Raw genomic sequence first — 26,591 nt, 5'->3', positions numbered from 1 at the left:
CTCGCTCCACTGCGGAAGGTCCTTGATCAGCATGGGATATGGACAGGGGCCTGGACAGTGTCACTAAAATTGGGGGTGCAGGGAAATGTTGTTCAACATCTGCCCTGTTCAGCCTTTCTGGGGAGGGATAGGCTGACCATTTTTTACCAGGGTCAGCCTAAGGTGTGCAATAAATGTGGTGACAAGGGCCATTTTGCCTCCACCTGCACCCGCAAGAAATGTTCTTTGTGCCAGGAGCTGGGCCATTTGGCTAAAGACTGTACCGACATTCGGTGCAATTTGTGCCAAAAGCTTGGTCACCCCTACAGTCAATGCCCGGAGGCATTACATAACCTGCCAGGGTTGGAGGCTGAGCTGCAGAGGCTGGATAAGGAGGATGAGGCCACTGAAACTCTTGTTGTCCCTCCTGTGTCTGTGACACCTGTTTCTGTTCCCCCTAGTGATGTGGTCCCTGAGTCTGTCCCTTCTGTGTCTGTGGCATCTGTTTCTGTCCCCCCTAGTGATGTGGTCCCTGAGTCTGTTCCTTCTGTGTCTGTGACATCTGTTTCTGTTCCCCCTAGTGATGTGGTCCCTAAATCTGTCCCTCCTGTCCCTAATCCATCTATTCGTAGATCCTCCAGACTGGCGGAGGCTGCTGGGGGGGCAGGTTTAGCGGATCTTCCCACTCAGCCTCCAGTCCCTGCCCCTCGGCAGCGCAAGCGTGGTCAGGGGAATGTGGGGGTGCTGGATGGGGGGTGGGGCTGATGGAGGGGTGTCCATACCCCATGTCTCACATTCCATTGATGGGGATTCGGATGAGGAGGGGTGGGAGAAGATTAGGAGGAGGAAAAAAATGAAGAGAAAGACAAGAAAACCAGTCGTCTCTTCCTCAGAGTCGGATCCAAGAGGGGTTCCCCTTGGTAACACCTTTAATGTGTTGTCAGGTGAAAAGATGTCTTTGTCTTCTTCTTTTTCATCTATGGATGAGTCACGTTGTTTGAAGAGAGCGGTTTCTGGTGATGAGAGTGTGGTGAAGGTCAAGAAACGACTACCCCAATCATCCTGATGGCAGTTCCCCCTCCGATAAAGGTGGCGACCATTAATGTCGCCAGCATTAGATCTGCAAGAGCTCATGATATGGCCTTATTTTTGCTCAGCGAGTTTGATGCTGAGATTTTATTTTTGCAAGAGACCTGGCTTCATACTTTGGCCGATGTCCATCTGGCAAAAAGGGAGTGGAGATGCGGTCCCTCCTTTTGGTCTCTTGCGGCTGAGCCCTGCAGCGGAGTTGCGGTACTTTTTGAAACCGATATGGTAACGCGCCGGCGGGTAATTGAGGTAGAAATAGGTGGATGCATGGTGTTGGACGTTTCTTAGAAGGGCTGCATGCATAATGGGTGCGGGTTTGTTTCTTGACCTTGCAGGTTTGTCTGGTGTAGTGGTGTGAGTTTGTATTAAGATTTATTTTCCTGGTGATTACATGATTTTTGCTTTGCTGTAAAGTCTTTTGTTTGAGAGCAGATTTGCTATATTTATTTTCATTTATGTAAATATGTGTATATTTATGTATATCTTATAGTGATTTTATGCTTTTTGTTTGCAAGACTTTTAATAAACAAAATTGGGAAGAATGTTCCTTACATTGGTGATCAGTGAGAAGAATGTCCCTTACATTGGTGATCAGTGGGAAGAATGCCCCTTACATTGGTGATCAGTGAGAAGAATGTTCCTTACATTGGTGATCAGTGGGAAGAATGCCCCTTACATTGGTGATCAGTGAGAAGAATGTCCCTTACATTGGTGATCAGTGAGAAGAATGTTCCTTACATTGGTGATCAGTGGGAAGAATGTCCCTTACATTGGTGATCAGTGAGAAGAATGTCCCTTACATTGGTGATCAGTGGGAAGAATGTTCCTTACATTGGTGATCAGTGAGAAGAATGCCCTTACATTGGTGATCAGTGGGAAGAATGTCCCTTACATTGGTGATCAGTGGGAAGAATGTTCCTTACATTGGTGATCAGTGGGAAGAATGTCCCTTACATTGGTGATCAGTGAGAAGAATGTTCCTTACATTGGTGATCAGTGGGAAGAATGTTCCTTACATTGGTGATCAGTGGGAAGAATGTCCCTTACATTGGTGATCAGTGAGAAGAATGTCCCTTACATTGGTGATCAGTGGGAAGAATGTTCCTTACATTGGTGATCAGTGAGAAGAATGTCCCTTACATTGGTGATCAGTGAGAAGAATGCCCCTTACATTGGTGATCAGTGGGAAGAATGTCCCTTACATTGGTGATCAGTGAGAAGAATGCCCCTTACATTGGTGATCAGTGGGAAGAATGTCCCTTACATTGGTGATCAGTGGGAAGAATGTTCCTTACATTGGTGATCAGTGGGAAGAATGTCCCTTACATTGGTGATTAGTGTGAGAAGCTCATAGTGTGCAATAAAATTAGAGTAAGCCACTTCAGCCGGTACAACTGTGGAAAACTAAAAAGAAGTCTAAAATATTTAAATATATTTAAATATAAAAAAATATATATATATATATATATATATATATATATATATATATATATATATATATATATATATATATATATATATATATATATATATATATATATATATATATATATATATATATATATAAATATAATTATATAAAATACTTAAATATAAAATAAAAAAAAATATATATATATATAATTATATAAAATACTTAAATATAAAATAAAAATATATATATATATAATTATATAAAATACTTAAATATAAAATATATATAATTATATAAAATATTTAAATATAAAATAAAAAAAAAATATATATAAAATATTTAAATATAAAAAATATATATATATATAATTATATAAAATATTTAAATATAAAATAAAAAATATATATAATTATATAAAATATTTAAATATATAATACTATTTTTTGGTTGACTATTTTAGGCCGTGATAAAATGGAACAGCAAAATTCCCCTTCAACATGGGGAATCTCCTCTCTGCCTTAATTGCTTATCACATTTTATGAGATGAATAAAGCCCTCCGGCTCCACCATGACACGCCGTCTACCGCCGGAGGCTCTGATTCATCCCAGAGACAGGAGAGCGCTCGGCTCCTTCCCTTCGGAGGATGGGGATTCAGCGCGGCTCCATCATTATCCGGAGATTAGGAGGGGAGTTTATGAGCGCACTTTATGGGGCGATAAGGGAGTTCGATGATTATGTAATATGTAACAATAACAACGTTATCCGAGACGCAGGAAACAAAGCAATAAGCCCGACGCCGGGTGGAGAAATTTCGATTTTAATGACACCTGACTGCAGACAATTAAATATTCAAATAATAATAATTTCCTCCCAGCTGCAGATATTAAACAATGTTTCTGATCCTCTCTATAAAGATCCTATGGGAGTCACGTGACCTCAGACAGACCGCAATTCAATACCATTATTTAGGGCTTCGCTCATCTATGCTTGTGACAAGGACTGCAGCACCTCCTGAAAAGTGATCATGCGATTGCTGCTGGCAGCTATAGCCATTTGCAGTAATCATTATGTTCTGCTGTCTGGGAAGGCTCCCTGCGCCTCCACCCCCCCCCCCCCACTGGCAGAACCTCCTCCCTGAGGCATTCCCCCCATCAATACCGACTGTTCTGAAAGTCTAGCGTTTTTGAGATTTTTTTCGGGTGTTTGGATGCGCGGTTTTGAGCGTTTGTATGTTTTTTTGTAGCCAACAGATAAAAATATCATCTGTTTCATAATTTCTTGCTATGTTTTTCAGCTTTTTCATCCACTTTTATTTATCATTTATTTTTTTATTTATTATTAATATATATTTTTTACTTTTTTTGTAAGGGGTTAAGGATTAGGGGTTAAAGGTTAGGGTTTGGGGATAATTTATTTATTTGATATTATTTATTTATTTATTTTGTTCAGTTAGGGGTTATGGGTATGCAGTCTCACCAGCGCCTATTAATGCAGCCTCACCAGCGCCCATCAAATGCAGCCTCACCAGCGCCCATCAAATGCAGCCTCACCAGCGCCCATCAAATTCTGTCTCACCAGTGCCCATCAAATTTTGCCTCATCAGCGCCCATCAAATGCAGCCTCACCAGCGCCCATCAAATGCAGCCTCACCAGCGCCCATCAAATTCTGTCTCACCAGTGCCCATCAAATTTTGCCTCATCAGCGCCCATCAAATGCAGCCTCACCAGCGCCCATCAAATGCAGCCTCACCAGCGCCCATCAAATGCAGCCTCACCAGCGCCCATCAAATGCAGCCTCACCAGCGCCCATCAAATGCAGCCTCACCAGCGCCCATCAAATGCAGCCTCACCAGCGGCCATCAAATGCAGCCTCACCAGCACCCATCAAATTCTGTCTCACCAGCGCCAATCAATGAATGTTTGCTTACTTCCATTCATTCAGGAGTCGGGACACAGACACAGTCCTCTTCTGCACCTCTGACACTTTGTGCGACCAGCTGCCTGCTGATGCTGAGACTTCGTTGCTTGCTGCATAGAGTAGAGAGTAGGAACACCAATGGCCGGGTGCCCTAGGCAGCAGTGTGCCCTAGGCAGCTGCCTAGTATGCCTAGTGGTAGCCCTGGCCCTGTGTGGTGCATTGTTGATTCAGAACAAGCAGACAAGTATCTGCACACTGTACATCTCCCAGCCCAGTGGCAGATTGAAACCAGAGGATCAGTATGACAGACGATTATGGTTTTGTAGAAGGAGGCCAGCGGCCTCCATATCTTTCTCCTGGAAAGTTTCTTGGAAAGGGATTGGGAGGAGAGGCGAGGTGTGAGGGTTCTGCACGTTCGCCATAAACAGAAGGATAATCTCCTCTGTAAGAAATATTCATTTCCAGCGATATCTGTGCACAAGACGGCCGGCTTAGAGACGGAATCATCACCAAGGAATGCGCTGAATGTAAACGGCGAGGGACGGAGCTCATACATCACACGCACAGCGCTCCAGTCCTATCTATTACAGCGCATCGTTATCCCTGTCCGGAAATTCCTTTCCATATATTTCAGCTGCGGGAAGGATGGAGTCGGGAATAGATGCACCAATCGCATCCCGCGTCCATGTAGATAATGAGAAGCGATCGTTCCCATCTTTGGATCGTTCCCTTCTTTGGATCGTTCCCTTCTTTGGATCGTTCCCTTCTTTGGATCGTTCCCTTCTTTGGAGCGTTCCCATCTTTGGATCGTTCCCATCTTTGGAGCGTTCCCATCTTTGGATCGTTCCCTTCTTTGGATCGTTCCCATCTTTGGATCGTTCCCATCTTTGGATCGTTCCCATCTTTGGATCGTTCCCATCTTTGGATCGTTCCCATCTTTGGAGCGTTCCCATCTTTGGATCGTTCCCATCTTTGGATCGTTCCCATCTTTGGATCGTTCCCTTCTTTGGATCGTTCCCTTCTTTGGATCGTTCCCATCTTTGGATCGTTCCCATCTTTGGATCGTTCCCAGCTTTGGATCGTTCCCTTCTTTGGATCGTTCCCTTCTTTGGATCGTTCCCTTCTTTGGATCGTTCCCTTCTTTGGATCGTTCCCATCTTTGGATCGTTCCCTTCTTTGGATCGTTCCCTTCTTTGGATCGTTCCCATCTTTGTATCGTTCCCATCTTTGGATCGTTCCCATCTTTGGATCGCTCCCATCTTTGGATCGCTCCCATCTTTGGATCGTTCCAATCTTTGGATCGTTCAGTGTAAGGGGCGATGGGGACCATTGGGCCCCTTACAGGTGTAATAAAAAATAAATAATTAATAAATAAAAAACCGGGAGGGGGCCAGCCGGGCCTGTAAGGGGCCATGGTGTCCATCAATGTTTTTTCCCCCCCACAAATAGAGCTTTCTTTTGGTGGTATTTGATCACCTCTACGGTTTTTATTTTTTGCGCTATAAACAAGAAAATAACGAAAATGTTAAAAAAAAATAAAAAAAATACAATATATTTAACTTTTTGCCGTAATAAATATCCCCCCCCAAAAAAGTTAAAAAAGTAATTTCTTCATCAGTTTAGGCCGGTATGTATTCTTCTACATATTTTTTGGTAAAAAATAAAATAAATCGCAATAAACGTATATTGATTGGTTTGCGCAAAAGTCATAGGCCCGGATTCACAAAGCACTTACGCGACGTATCTCCAGATACGCCGCATAAGTATGCGCCGTCGTATCTGTGCACCGTGCCCATAAACTGAGATACGCCTGAAAATAGTCTTCATCCGACCGACGTAACTTTCCTACGCCGTCGTATCGTGGGCGCATATTTACGCTGGGCACATTTGCCGCTCCCATTGATTTTCTATGCACATATGCAAATGAGGGAGATACGCCGATTCAGTGTAGGTGGAAGTGGGCGTGAACCATGCTAATGAGGCGTGACCCCATGCAAATGATGGGCCAAGCGTCATAGAAGTACTTAAAATGAACGGCGCATGCGCCGTCCCGTGCACGCATCCCTGTGCGCATGCTCAGAATCACGTCGGAACTACTCCCTAAGATACAACGGATCACTGCCTGCGACGTGAACGTAACCTACGCCCAGCCCTATTCACGTACTACGTAAATGACAAAAGATACAACGGCTTGTGTTCCCTGGTCCATACCTTTGCATGAGTTGCGCCTCATCTATGGGGAATAACTTTACGCCGGACGTACGACTTACGCAAACCGCGTATATTATGCGCCGGACCTCCTCTTTAACAAAACAAAATTGTTCGTCACGCACATGTCCAATCAGCAGTATACAGCAGTCTTCTATCAGTGTCTGATTAAAGCTTGTAGGAGGAGTTTACATTCTCCCCTGATTGTCCTATGAGGCTGCAGGACCCCTGATCATATGTGTGCGCAGCCTATTGCATTAGGGTGTGCACCCCAAAGCTCAAACACACACTACCGATCACTCACGATCTTCATTCAGAAACGGAAGGGGCCAGTAAATTACATATTTACCGACCCCCTCTCCCACTCATTCTAAAACAGAGGAGAGGAGGGAAGTCAGCAGCGCTGTAGGGAGAAGGGAAGGAGCCAGAGCAGTAGGGGGAATTTGTGCTGCACAGGGTGATTAGGGTGTGCCTGGGCACACCTTGCACACCCTGTGCACACGCCTATGCACCTGATCCTCTTTCTGGGTCTGGACGGTGCTGATTGGCCCTGTGCTGATCACATGCACCCTCCCAAGAAAAATAAAAAAATCCCTCTCTAGCAGTACACACCAAACTGAGCACGTGTAGCTTGCCCCCAAGGCTCTCTTCTATGAGCAGATAGATTGGGGAACTCTGGAAGAAGGGGAGGATCAGAGAAGACAGGATCAAACAGTCTTTTTACACAATGCACAGGATTGACCCCTTAGGTTCCGCTGTGAATATAACAAGCATTCCTTTTGTGGGTTTTGTAACACAATTTCCCTTAGAGGAATATAGGATTCCAATAGATATCACATTGATGGTAACATTTTGTATCCCTTCCCCCGAAGAATGACTAAACTTTTATTTTTTTTATGCATTTCAGGTGTTTACTGCAACGGGGTATTTGACCAGTTCGCCTGCTGGCCGTTCTCCCCTCCCGGTAATGTGTCGGTGGCCTGTCCGTGGTATCTGCCCCTGAGGGATGACGGTACGAAGTCTGAATGAGTCAGATCAGTTTATCAATCGATGTTTGTATCTTTTTTTTAACCACTTCGGCCCCGGAAGGTTTTACCCCCTTAAGCGCTTAAGACCCGGGCCATTATGCAGGTTAAGGACCTGACCCCTTTTTGCGATTCGGCACGGCGTCGCTTTAAATGACAATTGCGCGGTCGTGCGACGTGGCTCCCAAACAAAATTTATTTTTTTCCCCACACATAGAGCTTTCTTTTGGTGGTATTTGATCACCTCTGCGGTTTTTATTTTTTGCGCTATAAACAAAAATAGAGAGACAATTTAAAAAAAAAATTCAATATTTTTTACTTTTTGATATAATAAATATCCCCAAAAATGATGAATGAATGGATGGAGGGAGGGATGAATGGATGGAGGGGGGGATGAATGGATGGAGGGAGGGATGAATGGATGGATGGATGGAGGGAGGGATGAATGGATGGATGGAAGGAGGGAGGGATGGAAGGATGGAGGGATGGAGGGATGAATGGAGGGAGGGATGAATGGATGGATGGAAGGATGGAGGGATGGAGGGATGAATGGATGGAGGGATGGATGGATAGATGGAGGGAGGGATGGAGGGGGGGATGAATGGATGGATGGAGGGCTGAATGGATGGATTGAAGGAGGGATGGAAGGATGGAGGGATGGGAGATGAATGGATGGAGGGAAGGATGGAGGGATGAATGGATAAATGGAGGGATAAATGGATGGATGGAGGGAGGGAGGGATGGATTGGTGGATGGAGGGATTAATGGATGGAGAGATGGATGGGAGGGAGGGATGGATGGATAGATGGAGGGATGAATGGATGGATGAAGGGAGGGAGGGATGGATGGATAGATGGAGGGATGAATGGATGGATGAATGGATGGAGGGATGGATGGATGGATGGGTGAGTTTGCTTTGAATATTAAAAATGAACAAAATAGATCCAGGGGCCTCCATGATGAAAATGTTCCTTTAGTAGATCTGTCCCCTACATCTGTGTACATTCCATGTTTGTTCTCTCTTCATGTTTGAAGGTCAGAGATCTATTTCCAGCCTTTGCCTTCGGGGAGATCATGTGACCGCGTCCCGACCCGCCGACCTCCCCCTACATCACATACAGAATAATTACATGCGGCATAAATTTCCATAAAGAAGGAAATCAAATATTTATCCTGAAAAGGACAAGTGTCCTCCAGATGTATAGAGAGTCCGATCTCTTCACCTCCACAGGAAACGTCTGAGCGGGGAAATACGTTGGTGTCAGTGGGAGGAATAGTGTCCCATCATTAGTGTCAGTGGGAGGAATAGTGTCCCATCATTAGTGTCAGTGGGAGGAATAGTGTCCCATCATTGGTGTCAGTGGGAGGAATAGTGTCCCATCATTGTTGTCAGTGGGAGGAATAGTGTCCCATCATTGGTATCAGTGGGAGGAATAGTGTCCCATCATTGGTGTCAGTGGGAGGATTAGTGTCCTATCATTGGTGTCAGTGGGAGGAATAGTGTCCCATCATTGGTGTCAGTGGGAGGAATAGTGTCCCATCATTGGTGTCAGTGGGAGGAATACTGTCCCATCATTGGTGTCAGTGGGAGGATTAGTGTCCCATAATTGGTGTCAGTGGGAGGAATAGTGTCCCATCATTGGTGTCAGTGGGAGGAATAGTGTCCCATCATTGGTGTCAGTGGGAGGAATAGTGTCCCATCATTAGTGTCAGTGGGAGGAATAGTGTCCCATCATTGGTGTCAGTGGGAGGAATAGTGTCCCATCATTGGTGTCAGTGGGAGGAATAGTGTCCCATCATTGGTATCAGTGGGAGGAATAGTGTCCCATCATTGGTGTCAGTGGGAGGATTAGTGTCCTATCATTGGTGTCAGTGGGAGGAATAGTGTCCCATCATTGGTGTCAGTGGGAGGAATAGTGTCCCATCATTGGTGTCAGTGGGAGGAATACTGTCCCATCATTGGTGTCAGTGGGAGGATTAGTGTCCCATAATTGGTGTCAGTGGGAGGAATAGTGACCCATCATTGGTGTCAGTGGGAGGAATACTGTCCCATCATTGGTGTCAGTGGGAGGAATGGTGTCCCATCATTGGTGTCAGTGGGAGGAATAGTGTCCCATCATTGGTGTCAGTGGGAGGAATAGTGTCCATCATTGGTGTCAGTGGGGGGAATAGTGTCCCATCATTGGTATCAGTGGGAGGAATAGTGCCCCATCATTTGTGTCAGTGGGAGGAATAGTGCCTGCACACGGTCGGAATTTCCGATGGAATTTCTCCGATGGGGCAGAATTCCTCCCAGTGATGGGGCAGAACTCCTCCCAGTAATGGGGCAGAATTCCTCCCAGTGATGGGGCAAAACTCCTCCCAGTGATGGGGCAGAATTCCTCCCAGTGATGGGGCAGAATTCCTCCCAGTGATGGGGCAGAATTCCTCCCAGTGATGGAGCAGAACTCCTCCCAGTGATGGGGCAGAACTCCTCCCAGTGATGGGGCAGAACTCCTCCCAGTGATGGGGCAGAACTCCTCCCAGTGATGGGGCAGAACTCCTCCCAGTGATGGGGCAGAATTCCTCCCAGTGATGGAGCAGAACTCCTCCCAGTGATGGGGCAGAATTCCTCCCAGTGATGGAGCAGAACTCCTCCCAGTGATGGGGCAGAACTCCTCCCAGTGATGGGGCAGAACTCCTCCCAGTGATGGGGCAGAACTCCTCCCAGTGATGGGGCAGAACTCCTCCCAGTGATGGGGCAGAACTCCTCCTAATGATGGGGCAGAACTCCTCCCAGTGATGGGGCAGAACTCCTCCCAGTGATGGGGCAGAACTCCTCCCAGTGATGGGGCAGAACTCCTCCCAGTGATGGGGCAGAACTCCTCCCAGTGATGGGGCAGAACTCCTCCCAGTGATGGGGCAGAACTCCTCCCAGTGATGGGGCAGAACTCCTCCCAGTGATGGGGCAGAATTCCTCCCAGTGATGGGGCAGAACTCCTCCCAATGATGGGGCAGAACTCCTCCCAATGATGGGGCAGAACTCCTCCCAGTGATGGGGCAGAACTCCTCCCAGTGATGGGGCAGAACTCCTCCCAGTGATGGGGCAGAACTCCTCCCAGTGATGGGGCAGAATTCCTCCCAGTGATGGGGCAGAACTCCTCCCAATGATGGGGCAGAACTCCTCCCAATGATGGGGCAGAACTCCTCCCAGTGATGGGGCAGAACTCCTCCCAGTGATGGGGCAGAACTCCTCCCAGTGATGGGGCAGAACTCCTCCCTTATATACCGGCCACTGCTGCCCCTGATGTCTCACTTTTTGAGATAGTGAAAGAAACTAAGGACAGAGATTCCCCAGTCCCTTTCCCTCTGCAGTTTGCTATGCTTCAGTTAAGAATGAAGACCAGACCGGTCAGTACAAATCACTCGCTGTGTTCATTCAGAAAAGGAAGGGACCGGTTAATGAAATATTTACCAGCCCCTTCCCCGCTCCGGAGAGGAGAAGAGGGAAGCTGACAGCGGTGCAGAGGGGGAGACAGGAAGTAGGGCAATCGGCCCTGCATTAGAGTGTGCCCAGGCACATCCGGCACACCCTGTGTGCAAGTCTATGAAGGTGGCCCTGGATGACGCCTGAACAAATATGACACCGTCCTTCTGGAAGGATAATCAGATGAAGTTATTGTCAGGGGGAGTACTGTCCTCCACTAAACATGGAAAAAGGGTTTCTGATGACAGGTCCTCTTTGATGTCCTGATTGATTATCGGGGGACAATAATTCTCGGGGTGATTACATGTGGCTCATCTATGTCTGCTTGCTTTGTTGCAGGGAACACCGGCTACGCGCACAGGCTCTGCACCGACAACGGGACTTGGCAGTGGGACGCCAACAGATCAGAGTTTTGGCGCGACGTCACGGAATGTTCTGCGAAAATTAACTCCATACCGGTGAGTCGGACGCGTTTCTGCCTTAATCCCGGGATTACTCCGAGCCGTATATCTCCAAACCCCAGACCCCCCCCCCCCCCCACCATGGACATTGCAGGCGACATAGCAGACCCCAGGCTACAAAATCAGATTACTATGACCGAAAGGAGCAGATCAGTTATCCAATCACTCGCTGCTATTGACGGGCGGGGGTCCCCCACACTGCAGAACAGAGTGTAGGCGCTGGGCCCCTGTATGTGGGACTCCATGGGGATTGTGGCCCAGGTTCTCAAAGGAGATACGACGGCGTATCTCCAGATACGCCGTCGTAACTCTGAGTCCGGCCGTCGTATCTATGCGCCTGATTCTTAGAATCAGTTACGCATAGATTTCTATTAGATCCGACCGGCGTAAGTCTCTTACGCCGTCGGATCTTAACTGCATATTTACGCTGGCCGCTAGGGGCGTGTACGCTGATTTACGCCTAGAAATATGTAAATCAGCTAGATACGCGAATTTACGAACGTACGCCCGGCCGACGCAGTACAGTTACGCCGTTTACGTTAGGCTTTTCCCGGCGTAAAGTTGCCCCTGCTATATGAGGCGTAGATGCGGCGTACCAATGTTAAGTATGGCCATCGTCCCCCGCGACGAAATTTGAAAAATTTACGTTGTTTGCGTAAGTCGTCCGTGAATGGGGCTGGACGTCATTTACGTTCACGTCAAAACCAATGACGTCCTTGCGGCGTACTTTGGAGCAATGCCCACTGGGAAATTCCACGGGCGGCACATGCGCCGTTCGTGAAAAACGTCAATCACGTCGGGTCAGGCCCCGTACACACGTCCGAGAAACTCGACGGACAAAACACATCGTTTTGCTCGTCGAGTTCCTTGTGAAGCCGCCGAGGATCTCGGCGAGCCAACTTTTCCCATTGACTAGCGAGGAAATAGAGAACATGCTCTCTTTTTGGCCCGACGAGATCCTCTTCGGTTTCCTCTGCGAAAAGTGTACACACGACCGGTTTTCTCGGCAGAATACGTCTCCCATCGAGTTTCTGGCTGAATTCTGCCGAGAAAACCGGTCGTGTGTACGGGGCCTCAGGGTTGATTTACATAACACACGCCCACCTCTTCACAATTTGAATTAGGCGGGCTTACGCCGGCCTATTTACGCTACGCCGCCGCAACTTTCTTTTAAGAATACGGCACTTGCCTGTAAAAGTTGCGGAGGCGTAACGTAAATAGGATATGTTACGCCCGCACAAAGAAACGCCATTCTACGTGAATCTACCTCAATGGGGTTTAGAAGGGCCCAATCACACAACGGCATTGGGGCAACGAGCGTAGAACGCTCGCTTTACCGCAATGCGTAGTCAATGCATTGGTGCAACGCGGGGCCATTCTGAACGACATTTCAACAGAGGCAGATTGTGTTCCGAAGAAAAAAAGAAATGATGCATGAAGCTTTCAGGAAGCACGGAGGAACATCATTGATAATTGTGCGGAATTTTGATCCTCCTCGCCATACACATGATCTGTCAGATGTCTCGGCGGAGTTTACATTACATCAGATAAATCCCAGGTACAGAATGTTCCACCATCTCCGAGAACGCGGAAACATCCATTACGACCCGCAACATCTCAGCCAACTGTTTATAAATGTTTAAGTTTTGATGAGATCTGTCTGTACAGAGAGAACCGTGGATTGGGTTACACGGCGGCGGGGGGGGGGTTACGCGGCGCCCAACTGCACTGAGAACCCTGGTACCAAACGTAAGCTGGCCATCAGAGGCAGCTCTAGGCTTTGTGAGGCCTTAGGTAAAATTTAGACACGAGGCCCCCCACTCACACCCCCAAAATGGGGGGGGGGGGGGGATTCAAGCAAGAAAAAAATGGCTGCAGAAAGATGCACAGATCTAGCATACAGGTGATCGGCACCAGGGCCGGCCTTTGGGGTGTGCGAGCTGTGCCGCTGCACAGGGCGCCATGGGCAACAGGGGGCGCCCTGCGGCACACACAACTCACAGAATGTGAGTCACATCAGGGCCAATCCTAGATGGGGTGCAGTTCACCCAGGCGCCACAGAGGTGGGGGTGCTCAAGCCCCAGCCTGTCCTATACCACCCCAGCCTGCCCTATGCCACCCCAACCTGCCCTATGCCACCACAACCTGCCCTATACCACCCCAAACTGCCCTATGTCACAGCAACCTGCCCTATGCCACCACAACCTGCCATATACCACCCCAACCTGCCCTATGCCCCCGCAACCTGCCCTATACCACCCCAACCTGCCCTATGCCACCGCAACCTGCCCTATGCCACCGCAACCTGCCCTATGCCACCGCAACCTGCCCTATACCACCCCAGCCTGCCCTATGCCACTGCAACCTGCCCTATGCCACCGCAACCTGCCCTATACCACCCCAACCTGCCCTATGCCACCGCAACCTGCCCTATGCCACCGCAACCTGCCCTATACCACCCCAACCTGCCCTATGCCACCGCAACCTGCCCTATGCCACCGCAACCTGCCCTATACCACCCCAGCCTGCCCTTTGCCACCGCAACCTGCCCTATGCCACCGCAACCTGCCCTATACCACCCCAGCCTGCCCTATGCCACTGCAACCTGCCCTATGCCACCGCAACCTGCCCTATACCACCCCAACCTGCCCTATGCTACCACAACCTGACCAATGCCACCACACCCTGCTCTATGCCACCCCAGCCTGCCCTATATCACCCCAACCTGCCCTATATTGCCCCACAGGATTATCTCGCACAGGGCGCCTGAACACCTAAGGCCGGCCCTGATCGGCACCCTCCTCACCCATCAGATATATGCAGCCAAAATAACATCTGGGACCCAGCCAGGTGACAGCAGGGAACAGAAAACACGGGTGGTGGCACGCCATCCTGGTGATTAATCGCAGGCAAATTAGACGGCCGCGAGGCCCCTGTGAGTGCGAGGCCTTAGGTGACCGCCTAATTAAAGAGCTGCCTCTGCTGGCCATACACCCTCCATACAATTATCTTATTCAATGTTCTTTAGATTTACCTTCAACTATGTAGTGCAAGGACCTGCCTGATTGCACACCAATTGAAAGTGTTTAGGTGTGACCTTGTATTATATGGTTCTATCTAAAGGAAAGTTGTACAAGAAAATTGTATAATGTATGGCCAGCCTCAGAGCGCTTTGACTTGCAGCAGTTCATTCTTAAGCTTTTTCTGCTCCCTGATGATTTTTTTCACTGGTTCACACTGATACGACAATGGCCCAGATTCAAGTAGAATTGCGCAATATTTGCGGGGGAGCAGGGCAACGATTTTGCCCTGCGCCCCCGCAAATATTTTGCGCTGCCCTCGATTCACGGAGCAGTAGCTCCGTGAATTGCGAGGGCGCGCCGGCAAATTTGCCCGGCGTAAGCGCGTGCCAGTTAAATGATCCCGCCGGGGGCGGGAATCATTTAAATTAGGCGCGCTCCCGCGCCGAGCGTACAGCGCATGCTCCGTCAGGAAACTTTCCTGACGTGCATTGCGGCAAATGACGTCGCAAGGACGTCATTTGCTTCTAAGTGAACGTGAATGGCATCCAGCGCCATTCACGTTTCACTTACGCAAACGCCGTGAAATTCAAATTTCACGGCGCGGGAAGGCCGGCTATACTTTAGCATTGGCTGCCCCTATTATTAGAAGGGGCAGCCTTGCGCTAAAAGTAGCCGTACGGAAACTCCGTACCTGGCTTGCGCGGGGCCCGCGCAAGCTTGTGAATCAGTGGTAGTATGCAATTTGCATACTACACGCTGATACACAATGGGAGCGCCCCCTAGCGGCCCCCGCAAGAATGCAGCCTAAAATCTGCGAGGCATAAGAGCCTTATGCCGCGCAGATTTTAGCCTGCAGTCGGTGTAACGAGGTTCCTGAATCAGGAGCACTCGTTACACCGGAGCAAGTAAGCACTTGCGCTGCGTAACCTATGGTTGCGCGGGCGCAAGTGCTTCTTGAATCTGGGCCAATGTATAAAAAAAAAAAAAAAAATCAATGTAAATGTACCAAAAAATCTGGATGTGTTTTAATTGGTTGGTTGTTTCTCTGATCAGTACAAGGAGACCGCGCTGATGTCATTGCTGAGAATATGTTACACGATCGGCTATTCCATTTCCCTGGGGACCCTGGTGGTGGCGCTCTGCATCCTCCTTACTTTCAGGTCAGTATATCCTACAATACAAACAAGGAAAAGATTTAAGGAAAAATATGATTAGAAATAATAAATAATGTATATAAATAATATAATATAATGTAATATAAATAATAAAGGATTATAGATAAATGGATCAAATTCATTGTTTTTCTCAAAATTCTACAAACAATTCCCCATAATGACAACACAAAAGAAGAATCTTTGCAAATTTATTAACCACTTCATTACCGGGCACTTAAACCCCCTTCGTGCCCAGACCAATTTTCAGCTTTCAGCGCTGACGCATTTTGAATGACAATTGCGCGGTCATGCAACACTGTACCCAAATTAAATTTTTATCATTTTTTTCCCCCCACAAATAGAGCTTTCTTTTGGTGGTATTTGATCATCCCTGCAAGTTTTATTTTTTGCGCTATAAACAAAAAAAATACCAAAAAAAATTGAAAAAAACACACAATATGTTTTACTTTGTGTTATAATAATATCACAATTTTTTTTTTTTTTTATATTTTTTTCCTCGGTTTAGGCCTATACGTATTCTTTTACATTTTTTTGTTAAAAAAAATCGCAATAAGCGTATATTGATTGGTTTGCGCAAAAGTTATAGGCCCGGATTCAGATACAATAGTGTATCTATCGGCCGGCGTAACGTATCTCAGATATGTTACGCCGCCGTTCAAATGTGGATGATGTGGGCGTGTTTTATTTAAATTAATTGTGACCCCGCGTATTTGACGTTTTTTAGTAACGGCGCATGCGCCGTCCGTGAACGTTTCCAAGTGCGCATGCTCCAAATTACGCCGCAAACTGTCAATGCTTTCGACGTGAACGTAATCTACGTACAGCTGTATTTCGCGAACGACTTACGTATACGACGTAAAATACGACGCTCTTCGGTCGTTTCCGACGTCCATACTTAACATGACTTACCCCTGCTTTATGAGGGGTAACTTTACGCCGGAAAAAGCGCTACACAAACAACGTAAAAAAATGCTCCGGGTGGACGTACGTTTCTGAATCGGCGTATCTACCTAATTTGCATATTCAACGCGGAAGTCTAGGGAAGCGCCCCTGGCGGTCAGCGTAAATATTGCACCCTAAGATACGACGGCGTAGGAGACTTACGCCGCTCGTATCTAGGCAACATTGAGGCGTATCTGATTCTATGAATCAGACGCCGAGATGCGACGGCGTATCTGGAGATACGCCGTCGTAACTGCTTTCTGAATCCGAGCCATAGCGCCTACAAAATAGGGGATAGATTTATGATTTATTTTTTATTTTTTAATAGTAATAGCGGCGATCTGCGATTTTTGTCAGGCCTGCGATATTGCGGCGGACGTATCGGACACTTTTAACACTATTTGGGGACCATTCACATTTATACAGCGATCAGTGCTATAAAAATTCACTGATTACTGTATAAATGTGACTGGCAGGGAAGGGGTTAACACTAGGGGTGAGGAAGGGGTTAAATGTATTCCCTGGATGTGATTCTTACTGTGGGGAGAGGGGACTGACTGGGGGAGGTGACCAATGCTGTGTCCCTATGTACAAGGGACACAGCACATGCACATGGGAGGAGTCTGTGATACTTATGCACATGGGAGGAGCCTGTGATACTTATGCACATGGGAGGAGCCTCTGATACTTGTGTACATGGGAGGAGCCTGTGATACTTATGTACATGGGAGGAGTCTGTGATACTTATGTACATGGGAGGAGTCTGTGATACTTATGCACATGGGAGGAGTCTGTGATACTTATGTACATGGGAGGAGCCTGTGATACTTATGTACATGGGAGGAGCCTGTGATACTTATGTACATGGGAGGAGCCTGTGATACTTATGTACATGGGAGGAGCCTGTGATACTTATGTACATGGGAGGAGCCTATGAAACTTATGCACATGGGAGGAGCCTGTGATACTTATGTACATGGGAGGAGTCTTCTGTACATGGGAGGAGCCTGTGATACTTATGTACATGGGAGGAGCCTATGATACTTATGCACATGGGAGGAGCCTGTGATACTTATGTACATAGGAGGAGTCTTCTGTACATGGGAGGAGCCTGTGATACTTGCGTACATTGGAGGAGCCTGTGATACTTATGCACATGGGAGGAGCCTGTGATACTTATGCACATGGGAGGAGCCTGTGATACTTATGTACATGGGAGGAGCCTGTGATACTTATGCACATGGGAGGAGCCTGTGATACTTATGCACATGGGAGGAGCCTCTGATACTTGTGTACATGGGAGGAGCCTGTGATACTTATGTACATGGGAGGAGCCTGTGATACTTATGTACATGGGAGGAGCCTATGATACTTATGCACATGGGAGGAGCCTGTGATACTTATGTACATAGGAGGAGTCTTCTGTACATGGGAGGAGCCTGTGATACTTATGCACATAGGAGGAGCCTATGATACTTATGCACATGGGAGGAGCCTGTGATACTTATGTACATAGGAGGAGTCTTCTGTACATGGGAGGAGCCTGTGATACTTATGCACATAGGAGGAGCCTGTGATACTTATGCACATGGGAGGAGCCTGTGATACTTATGTACATGGGAGGAGCCTGTGATACTTATGCACATGGGAGGAGCCTCTGATACTTGTGTACATGGGAGGAGCCTGTGATACTTATGCACATGGGAGGAGCCTGTGATACTTATGTACATGGGAGGAGTCTTCTGTACATGGGAGGAGCCTGTGATACTCACGTACATGGGATTTTTTTAATTTTTAATACATTTGCAAAAATTTCAACCAAACTTTTTTCACGTTGTCATTATGGGGAATTGTTTGTAGAATTTTGATGAAAATAATGAGTTTAATCCATTTTGGAATAAGGCTGTAACATAACAAAATGTGGAAAAAGTGAAGCGCTGTGAATACTTCCCGGATGCATTGTAGAGCAGAAGGATGGATTAAGGTTGCCACTTTTTTTGTACATTATATCCTCCATGTAGGGGAAGAACTATACATCACCCCCTCCCCCTCCCTCAGCCGTCACGGGAAATGTGGCCCCGTAGCGGAGAGACCGCTATTATTCTGAAATGAGAGGCCAACCCTGCAGAATACTGATTGCCGGGTGATCTGTGAGCTCATTCATTTACTCTAATTATCTGCCAGATGCTATTTCCACCTGGATAAATCACCCAGAATGCACCTTGTACCGGGGCGCTTGGGGTCAATCTCCCCCATACAATACTACGGCTATCCCAACATTTACATATTCCTAACCACTTCAGGACCACCTGCAACGTACAGCGGGCGTCCCGTACAGGCAAAACCAAGCACTGCCCGTTTCTGGGTTTAGGGCGCCTCCGCCAACACATCGGCAGGTCCCAGCCAATGATTCAATCTGTGTCCAATCACAGCATAGAACTCTTTGTTGGCAATCAACACAAGGCTCTGTACAGAGGGAACGATCTCTCTGTTTCTTAGCCCTGCAAAACAGGGCTAAGAAACAGAGAGATCTTTATTAAAAAGCAGCACATAATACACACATTACACATTGTTAGGCATACATTTAACCCCTTGATTGCCCTAGTTGTTAACCCCTTCCCAGACAGTGGCATTAGTACAGTGACATGTATACTGTTATCACTGCATTAGTGTGAGGCTCGGTACACGCTGGAACCGGTTGCGGATTGCACAGGAACGGTGCATACCCGTTCTCTGGTTCAGGGACGAGTCAGGGACGAATCTCTGCCTGATTTCGGCTCTGAAACAGAGCCAAAGACGCAGGAGGTACTAGGAGTTGGAGCCGAGTCCCTGCTAAGACCTGGAGTTGAGTCCCTGCTAGGAGTTGGAGCCGAGTCCCTGCTAAGAGCTGGAGTTGAGTCCCTGCTAGGAGTTGGAACTGAAGTCCCTGCTAGGAGCTGGAGCCGAATCCCCTGCTAGGAGTTGGAGCCGAGTCCCGTGCTAGAAGTTGGAGCCGAGGAACCTTCTAAGAGCTGGACCTGAGGAACCTGCTAGGAGCTGGAGCCCAGTCCCTGCTAGGAGCTGGAGCCGAGTCCCAGCTAGGAGCTGGAGCCGAGGAACCTGCTAGGAGCTGGAGCCGAGTCCCAGCTAGGAGCTGGAGCCAAGGAATCTGCTAGGAGCTTGAGCCGAGTCCCAGCTAGGAGCTGGAGCCGAGTCCCTGCTATGAGGGGGAGCCGAGTCCCTGCTATGAGGGGGAGCCAATTCCCTGCTATGAGGGGGAGCCGAGTTCCTGCTATGAGAGGGAGCCAAGTCCCTGCTATGAGGGGGAGCCAAGTCCCTGCTATGAGGGGGAGCCGAGACCCTGCTGGTAGGGGGAGCAGGAAGAGCTAATTCACTGCTGGAGGGGTTAGCTGAGCAGCTGATTCAAATCTAGAAGGGGAACTGAGTCACTGTTGGGAGAAGGAGTAGGGGGAGCTGAATCACTGCTGGTAGGGGGAGCAGGGAGAACTAAGTAGGGGGAGCTGAGTGGCTCATTCAAAGCTGGGGGGGCGGGGGCTGAGTCATTGCTGGGAGGGGTGGGGATCTTCAGTTGATCTGACATTTGAACAAGCAAATTGTGACCATTACTTGAGTACAGTGATACTTCAAGAGCCTGTATGGAAATAATAGGAGAAGACAGATAGTGGATGGTACCTCCAGTTGATTTTTGCGCCATCCAGACCAAAACGATGAAATGGGTCATAAGATTGGTGTAATTCACTAAAATCTCCGGCCTGTTTCTGCTCTTTCCAGGAAACTTCACTGCATGAGAAATTACATCCACATCAACCTCTTCGCATCGTTCATAATGCGCGCGATGGCGGTGCTGGTGAAAGACATTGTGGAGAACACGAGCCTTATGGTGCCGAGCCCCACCGACGAGGACGGCTGGAGGTCCAAAATAAATGTGAGTGTGACTCCTCCCTCCCCGCTGCGGGTGCCGGAAATCTCAACATTGTGGGAGGGGCAGAGACACAAACTACTGCGGGAAATCTCAACATTGTGGGAGGGGCAGAGACACAAACTACTGAGGGAAATCTCCCCATTGTGGGAGGGGCAGAGACACAAACTACTGCAGGAAATCTCATCATTGTGGGAGGAGCAGAGACACAAACTACTGCAGGAAATCTCACCATTGTGGGAGGGGCAGAGACACAAACTACTGCAGGAAATCTCACTATTGTGGGAGGGGCAGAGACACAAACTACTGCAGGAAATCTCACTATTGTGGGAGGGGCAGAGACACAAACTACTGGGGGGAAGTCTCACCATTGTGGGAGGGGCAGAGACACAATCTACTGCAGGAAATCTCATTATTGTGGGAGGGGCAGAGACACAAACTACTGCAGAAAATGTCTTCATTGTGGGAGGGGCAGAGACACAAAATACTGCAGGAAATCTCACCATTGTGGGAGGGGCAGAGACACAAACTACTGCAGGAAATCTCACTATTGTGGGAGGGGCAGAGACACAAACTACTGCAGGAAATCTCATCATTGTGGGAGGGGCAGAGACACAATCTACTGCAGGAAATCTCATCATTGTGGGAGGGGCAGAGACACAAACTACTGCAGGAAATCTCACTATTGTGGGAGGGGCAGAGACACAAACTACTGGGGGGAAGTCTCACCATTGTGGGAGGGGCAGAGACACAAACTACTGCAGGGAAATCTCACCATTGTGGGAGGGGCAGAGACACAAATTCTGCAGGAAATCTCACCATTGTGGGAGGGGCAGAGACACAAACTACTGCAGGAAATCTCACCATTGTGGGAGGGGCAGAGACACAAACTACTGCAGGAAATCTCACCATTGTGGGAGGGGCAGAGATACAAACTACTGCAGGAAATCTCATCATTGTGGGAGGGGCAGAGACACAAACTACTGAGGGAAATCTCACCATTGTGGGAGGGGCAGAGACACAAATTCTGCAGGAAATCTCACCATTGTGGGAGGGGCAGAGACACAAATTCTGCAGGAAATCTCACCATTGTGGGAGGGGCAGAGACACAAACTACTGCAGGAAATCTCACCATTGTGGGAGGGGCAGAGACACAAACTACTGCAGGAAATCTCACCATTGTGGGAGGGGCAGAGACACAAACTACTGCAGGAAATCTCACCATTGTGGGAGGGGCAGAGACACAAACTACTGCAGGAAATCTCACCATTGTGGGAGGGGCAGAGATACAAACTACTGCAGGAAATCTCATCATTGTGGGAGGGGCAGAGACACAAACTACTGAGGGAAATCTCACCATTGTGGGAGGGGCAGAGACACAAACTACTGAGGGAAATCTCACCATTGTGGGAGGGGCAGAGACACAAACTACTGGGGGAAATATCACCATTGTGGGAGGGGCAGAGACACAAACTACTGCGGGAAATCTCACCATTGTGGGAGGGGCAGAGACACAAACTACTGCAGAAAATCTCATCATTGTGGGAGGGGCAGAGACACAAACTACTGCAGGAAATCTTATCATTGTGGGAGGGGCAGAGACACAAATTACTGTAGGGGGTGTGACTATTTCCATGTCAGGGGAGTTCCTTTAACTTTTATTTTATTTTTTAGGCGACTTCCTCCTGTAGAGTGGTGTACATCTGTCTGCATTACTTTGTCGGGGCCAATTATTTCTGGCTGCTGGTGGAAGGCATCTACCTCTACACCACCATCGTCACCGTGCTTCTGTCCGAGAGGAGAATGCTGCTCAGATATATCGCCATCGGCTGGAGTAAGTAGGCACTGCAGTGACTTGTGTGATTTGGATTTAGAGAACAAGTATGACAGGGAGGACACCCGGGAAACCTTTTTATTTTAATGTTTCTTCTTAATAAAAAATGATGACACTGCACTGCTCTGATGACCGTTTATAAAAAAATATATATATATATAAAAAAATTATGACATTTAAAAAAAATAAGATTATTATTTATTTATTTTTTCATATTGTCACTAGTCCGTGTCCCTGATCACCAGTCACATGGTGGCGCTGTTCTGCTCTGGTGACAGTATGTAAAAATAAATAAATATATATATATTTTTTTTTTCTTTTTAAATGTCATAATTTTTTGTATTTTTTGTTTCTATAGCAAAAAAACAAAACCAATAAAAATAAAAACAGAGTAGTGATTAACCACTTGAGGACCGCCTCCTGCACATATACGTCGGCAGAATGGCACGGCTGGGCACAAGCACATACAGGACAGGTACCTCCTCTTTAAGTGCCCAGCCGTGGGTCGCAGGCGCGCGCTCGCGACCCGGTCCGAAGCTCCGTGACCGCGGGACCCGATCGCCGCTGGAGTCCCCGGAGCTGAAGAACGGGGAGAACTGTGTGTAAACACAGCTTCCCCGTTCTTCTCTGTGGCGCCGTCATCGATCGCGTGTTCCCTTTTATAGGGAAACGCAATCAATGATGTCACACCTACAGCAACACCCCCCTACAGTTAGAAACACAGATGAGGTCACACTTAACCACTTCAGCGCCCCCCTTGTGGTTAACTCCCAAACTGCAATTGTCATTTTCACAGTGAACAATGCATTTTTTGCTGTGAAAATGACGATGGTCCCAAAAATGTGTCAAAATTGTCCGAAGTGTCCGCCATAATGTCGCAGTCACGAAAAAAATTGCTGATCGCCGCCATTAGTAGTAAAAAAAAAAAAAAATTATAAAAATGCAATAAAACTTTCCCCTATTTTGTAAACGCTATAAATTTTGCGCAAACCAATCGATAAACGCTTATTGCGATTTTTTTTTTTAATCAAAAATATGTAGAAGAATACGTATCGGCCTAAACTGAGGAAAACATTTTTTTATATATATTATTGGGGGATCTTTATTATAGCAAAAAGTAAAAAATATTGATTTTTTTTCAAAATTGTCGCTCTATTTTTGTTTATAGCGCAAAAAATAAAAACCGCAGAGGTGATCAAATACCACCAAAAGAAAACTCTATTTGTGGGGGAAAAAGGACGCCAATTTTGTTTGGGAGCCACGTCGCACGACCGCGCAATTGTCAGTTAAAGCGACGCAGTGCCGAATCGCAAAAACTGTCCGGGTTCTTTAGCTGCCTAAATGTCCGGGGCTCAAGTGGTTAAAGAAGAAGAAGGTGTTAAATACATTAAATGGATAAATAATGGATGATAGAGAAGGAGAAAGCTGGAAGAGCTTTAACATTTTTTTCCTAATAGTATGGAGGAGGTATCGACCTTCGCTGTCTGTGTACGCACAGGATATGGGGTTAGAGCCCCTGTAATTAAAGACATTACTCAGCGTGGAGACTTTATTATATTCCTGGCATTTTCCGCCTTCGTCTCTCGGTCACCAAAACATGAATATGAGTTCAGCTCTTTGGGCTCTTTGTGCAGAAGGAAAAAAATGTGTTAGTTGAATTAGTTTAATTTGTTTTGTTTATTCGTATTCGAATCGTTTCGAATTTTCCGAATTCGAAAAATTTGAATTAATTCAAACTGAATTGAATTCCAATTGCATTCGAATCAAATTCCATCCGAAATCAAATGTATTCTATTTCAAATTCTAATTTTGGATGAAGGTTATATTCTTTCTATTCCATTCTATTTTGTTTTGTTTTTTTTCTATTCTATTCGAATCTATTATTTTATGTCCTGTTCTATTCTTTTCTATTATATTCAAATTCAAATGTTTTCTATTCTAAATTAAAATTTCGTAAAACAGTTAGTTATATGGGCCCGGATTCAAGAAGCAATTGCGTCTGCGTAACCATAGTTACGCAGCGCAATTGCTTACTTGCCCCGGCGTAACGAGTTCTCCTGAGAGCTTGTTACGCCGACTACAGCCTAAGATATGCGTGGCATAAGCCTCCTTATGCCTTCATATCTTAGGCTGCATTCTTGCGTTGGCCGCTAGGGGGCGTTCCCATTGTGGTCAGCGTATAGTATGCAAATTGCATACTAACACCGATTCACAACGTTACGCGAGCCCTGCGTACGCAGTTTACGTCGTTTCCGTACGGCGTGTTTAGCGTAAGGCTGCCCCTTCTAATAGCAGGGGCAGCCAATGCTAAAGTATACCCGTCGTTCCCGCGTCGCGATGTTTGAATTTTACGTAATTTGTGTAAGTGATTCGTGAATGGCGCTGGACGCCATTCACGTTCACGTTGAAGCAAATGACGTCCTTGCGACGTCATTTGCCGCAATGCACGTCGGGAAAGTTTCCCGACGGAGCATGCGCTCTACGCTCGGCGCGGGAGCGCGCCTAATTTAAATGATTCCCGCCCCCTACGGGATCATTTACATTAGGCGCCCTTACGCAGGGCAAGTTTACACAGCGCACACGCAATTTACGGATCTACTGCTCCGTGAATCGCGGGTAGCGCAGGAAATTCGCGGGGGCGCAGGGCAAAAACGCTGCCCTGCGCCTCCGTAACAAAGGGGCAAATCTACCTGAATCCGGGCCATTGTTTATTTATTTCTATTCCATTTTTTTCTTTTTTCTTTTCTATTCGAACTTGAATTTATTCTATTAAAAATCTAGGAGGTTAGGTTTGTGAGAGTTAGGAGGTCCCCTAGGAGGTCACAAACTAAACTGTTATTAAGTCTCCAGAACATCCCTGAAACACCAAACCCTCCATGCCCTTCCTTGTCTCACTGATAGGACTAGTTGGGGAGGGGGGCAAAAGGTTGGCTTAATTCTGTCCTTCTAAAAAAAAACAAAAAAAAAAAACAATAGGATGTTTAACACTGAAAAAAAATAAGATTATACTAGATCCAATCATTTTGCCTTTCTCCAATACAGCATGTTGTTACCACCAAAATGACAGGTTCTCTTTAATGATAAAATGTGGAAGCTTCTTCAAGGGCAACTCCCCCTTTCTGAAAACAGAGCATTGCAAGGCGGGGGGCAAATAAATCCTCATCATTACTCATGGAGGGGGGGGGGGGAATATCTCTCATTTAGATGGAGGGGGTGGGGGGGGGATAGCTCTCATTTAGATGGAGGGGGGAGTGATCGGCACACCACCATGTCACCTTTGACCTTTGTGTTTTTTTTTGTTTTTTTTGGCAGTGTGTCCCCTCCTGTTCATCATACCGTGGGTGATTGTACGATCCTATCTGGAAAACGATGGGTATGTAATCATTACATTTTTTTAAATATATTGTATTCTCTATGAACACCTGTATTTCCCCCGAGGGATACACACAGCAATGAAAAACAACGGGGCTCCTCTAACCCTTCCACATTCCATGCAACAATAAAAAAAGGTAAAAGATGAGTTCACCTCTTATTCAGTAAATTCAAAATTCGGAATTTGGAAATTCTGAAATTTCGATAAAAGTCAGGAACTCGGAAATTCAAAAATTCGGAAATTCAAAAATTCTAATTTTCCGATGTTCACATTTCCGAATTTTCGAATGTCCGAATGTAAGATTTTTTGATTTTGCGAATTTCAGAATTTCAAATTTTCGGATTTTCGATTTTTCTAATTTCTGATTTCCCATTCTCAGATTTTCTAATCCAAATTTATCGAATTTCCTATTTTTGAATTTCCCAATTTCCAAAATTTCGAATTTACAAATTTCCGAAAATTACGAACTTTAAGAAAATTCATAAATTCAAAAGTTATAATATTCGGAAGTTCGAAAATTCGACATTGCGGAAATTTCTAATAGTAATAAATAGTAATAGTTATAATAATAATAATAGTAATAATAATAATAATAATAATAATAATAGTAATAGTAATAATAATAGTAATATTAATAATAATAGTAGTAGTAGTTATAAAAGTAGTAGTAGTAGTAGTAGTAGTAGTAGTAGTTATAATAGTAGTAGTAGTTATAAAAGTAGTAGTAGTAATAATTATAATAGTAGTAGTAGTAGTAATAATTG

At 46.5% G+C, this 26,591-nt stretch overlaps 1 protein-coding gene across 1 annotated transcript in view; it reads left to right on the top strand.

Moving 5' to 3' along the window:
* The window catches only part of GLP2R (glucagon like peptide 2 receptor), an 85,867-nt gene that overhangs the window by 46,562 nt on the left and 12,714 nt on the right, over window positions 1-26,591 (top strand). Inside the window, exons 3-8 of the mRNA XM_040330884.1 lie at window positions 7,517-7,621; window positions 11,440-11,558; window positions 15,638-15,744; window positions 20,473-20,626; window positions 22,295-22,454; window positions 25,767-25,827. Of these exons, the coding sequence (XP_040186818.1) occupies window positions 7,517-7,621; window positions 11,440-11,558; window positions 15,638-15,744; window positions 20,473-20,626; window positions 22,295-22,454; window positions 25,767-25,827 (706 nt within the window). The remainder of the gene's footprint in view (window positions 1-7,516; window positions 7,622-11,439; window positions 11,559-15,637; window positions 15,745-20,472; window positions 20,627-22,294; window positions 22,455-25,766; window positions 25,828-26,591) is intronic.

The sequence above is a fragment of the Rana temporaria genome, chromosome 12 (genome assembly GCF_905171775.1).
Source record: "Rana temporaria chromosome 12, aRanTem1.1, whole genome shotgun sequence".
Taxonomy (NCBI): Eukaryota; Metazoa; Chordata; class Amphibia; order Anura; family Ranidae; genus Rana; species Rana temporaria.
This window is presented reverse-complemented; position numbering and strand designations above follow the sequence as displayed.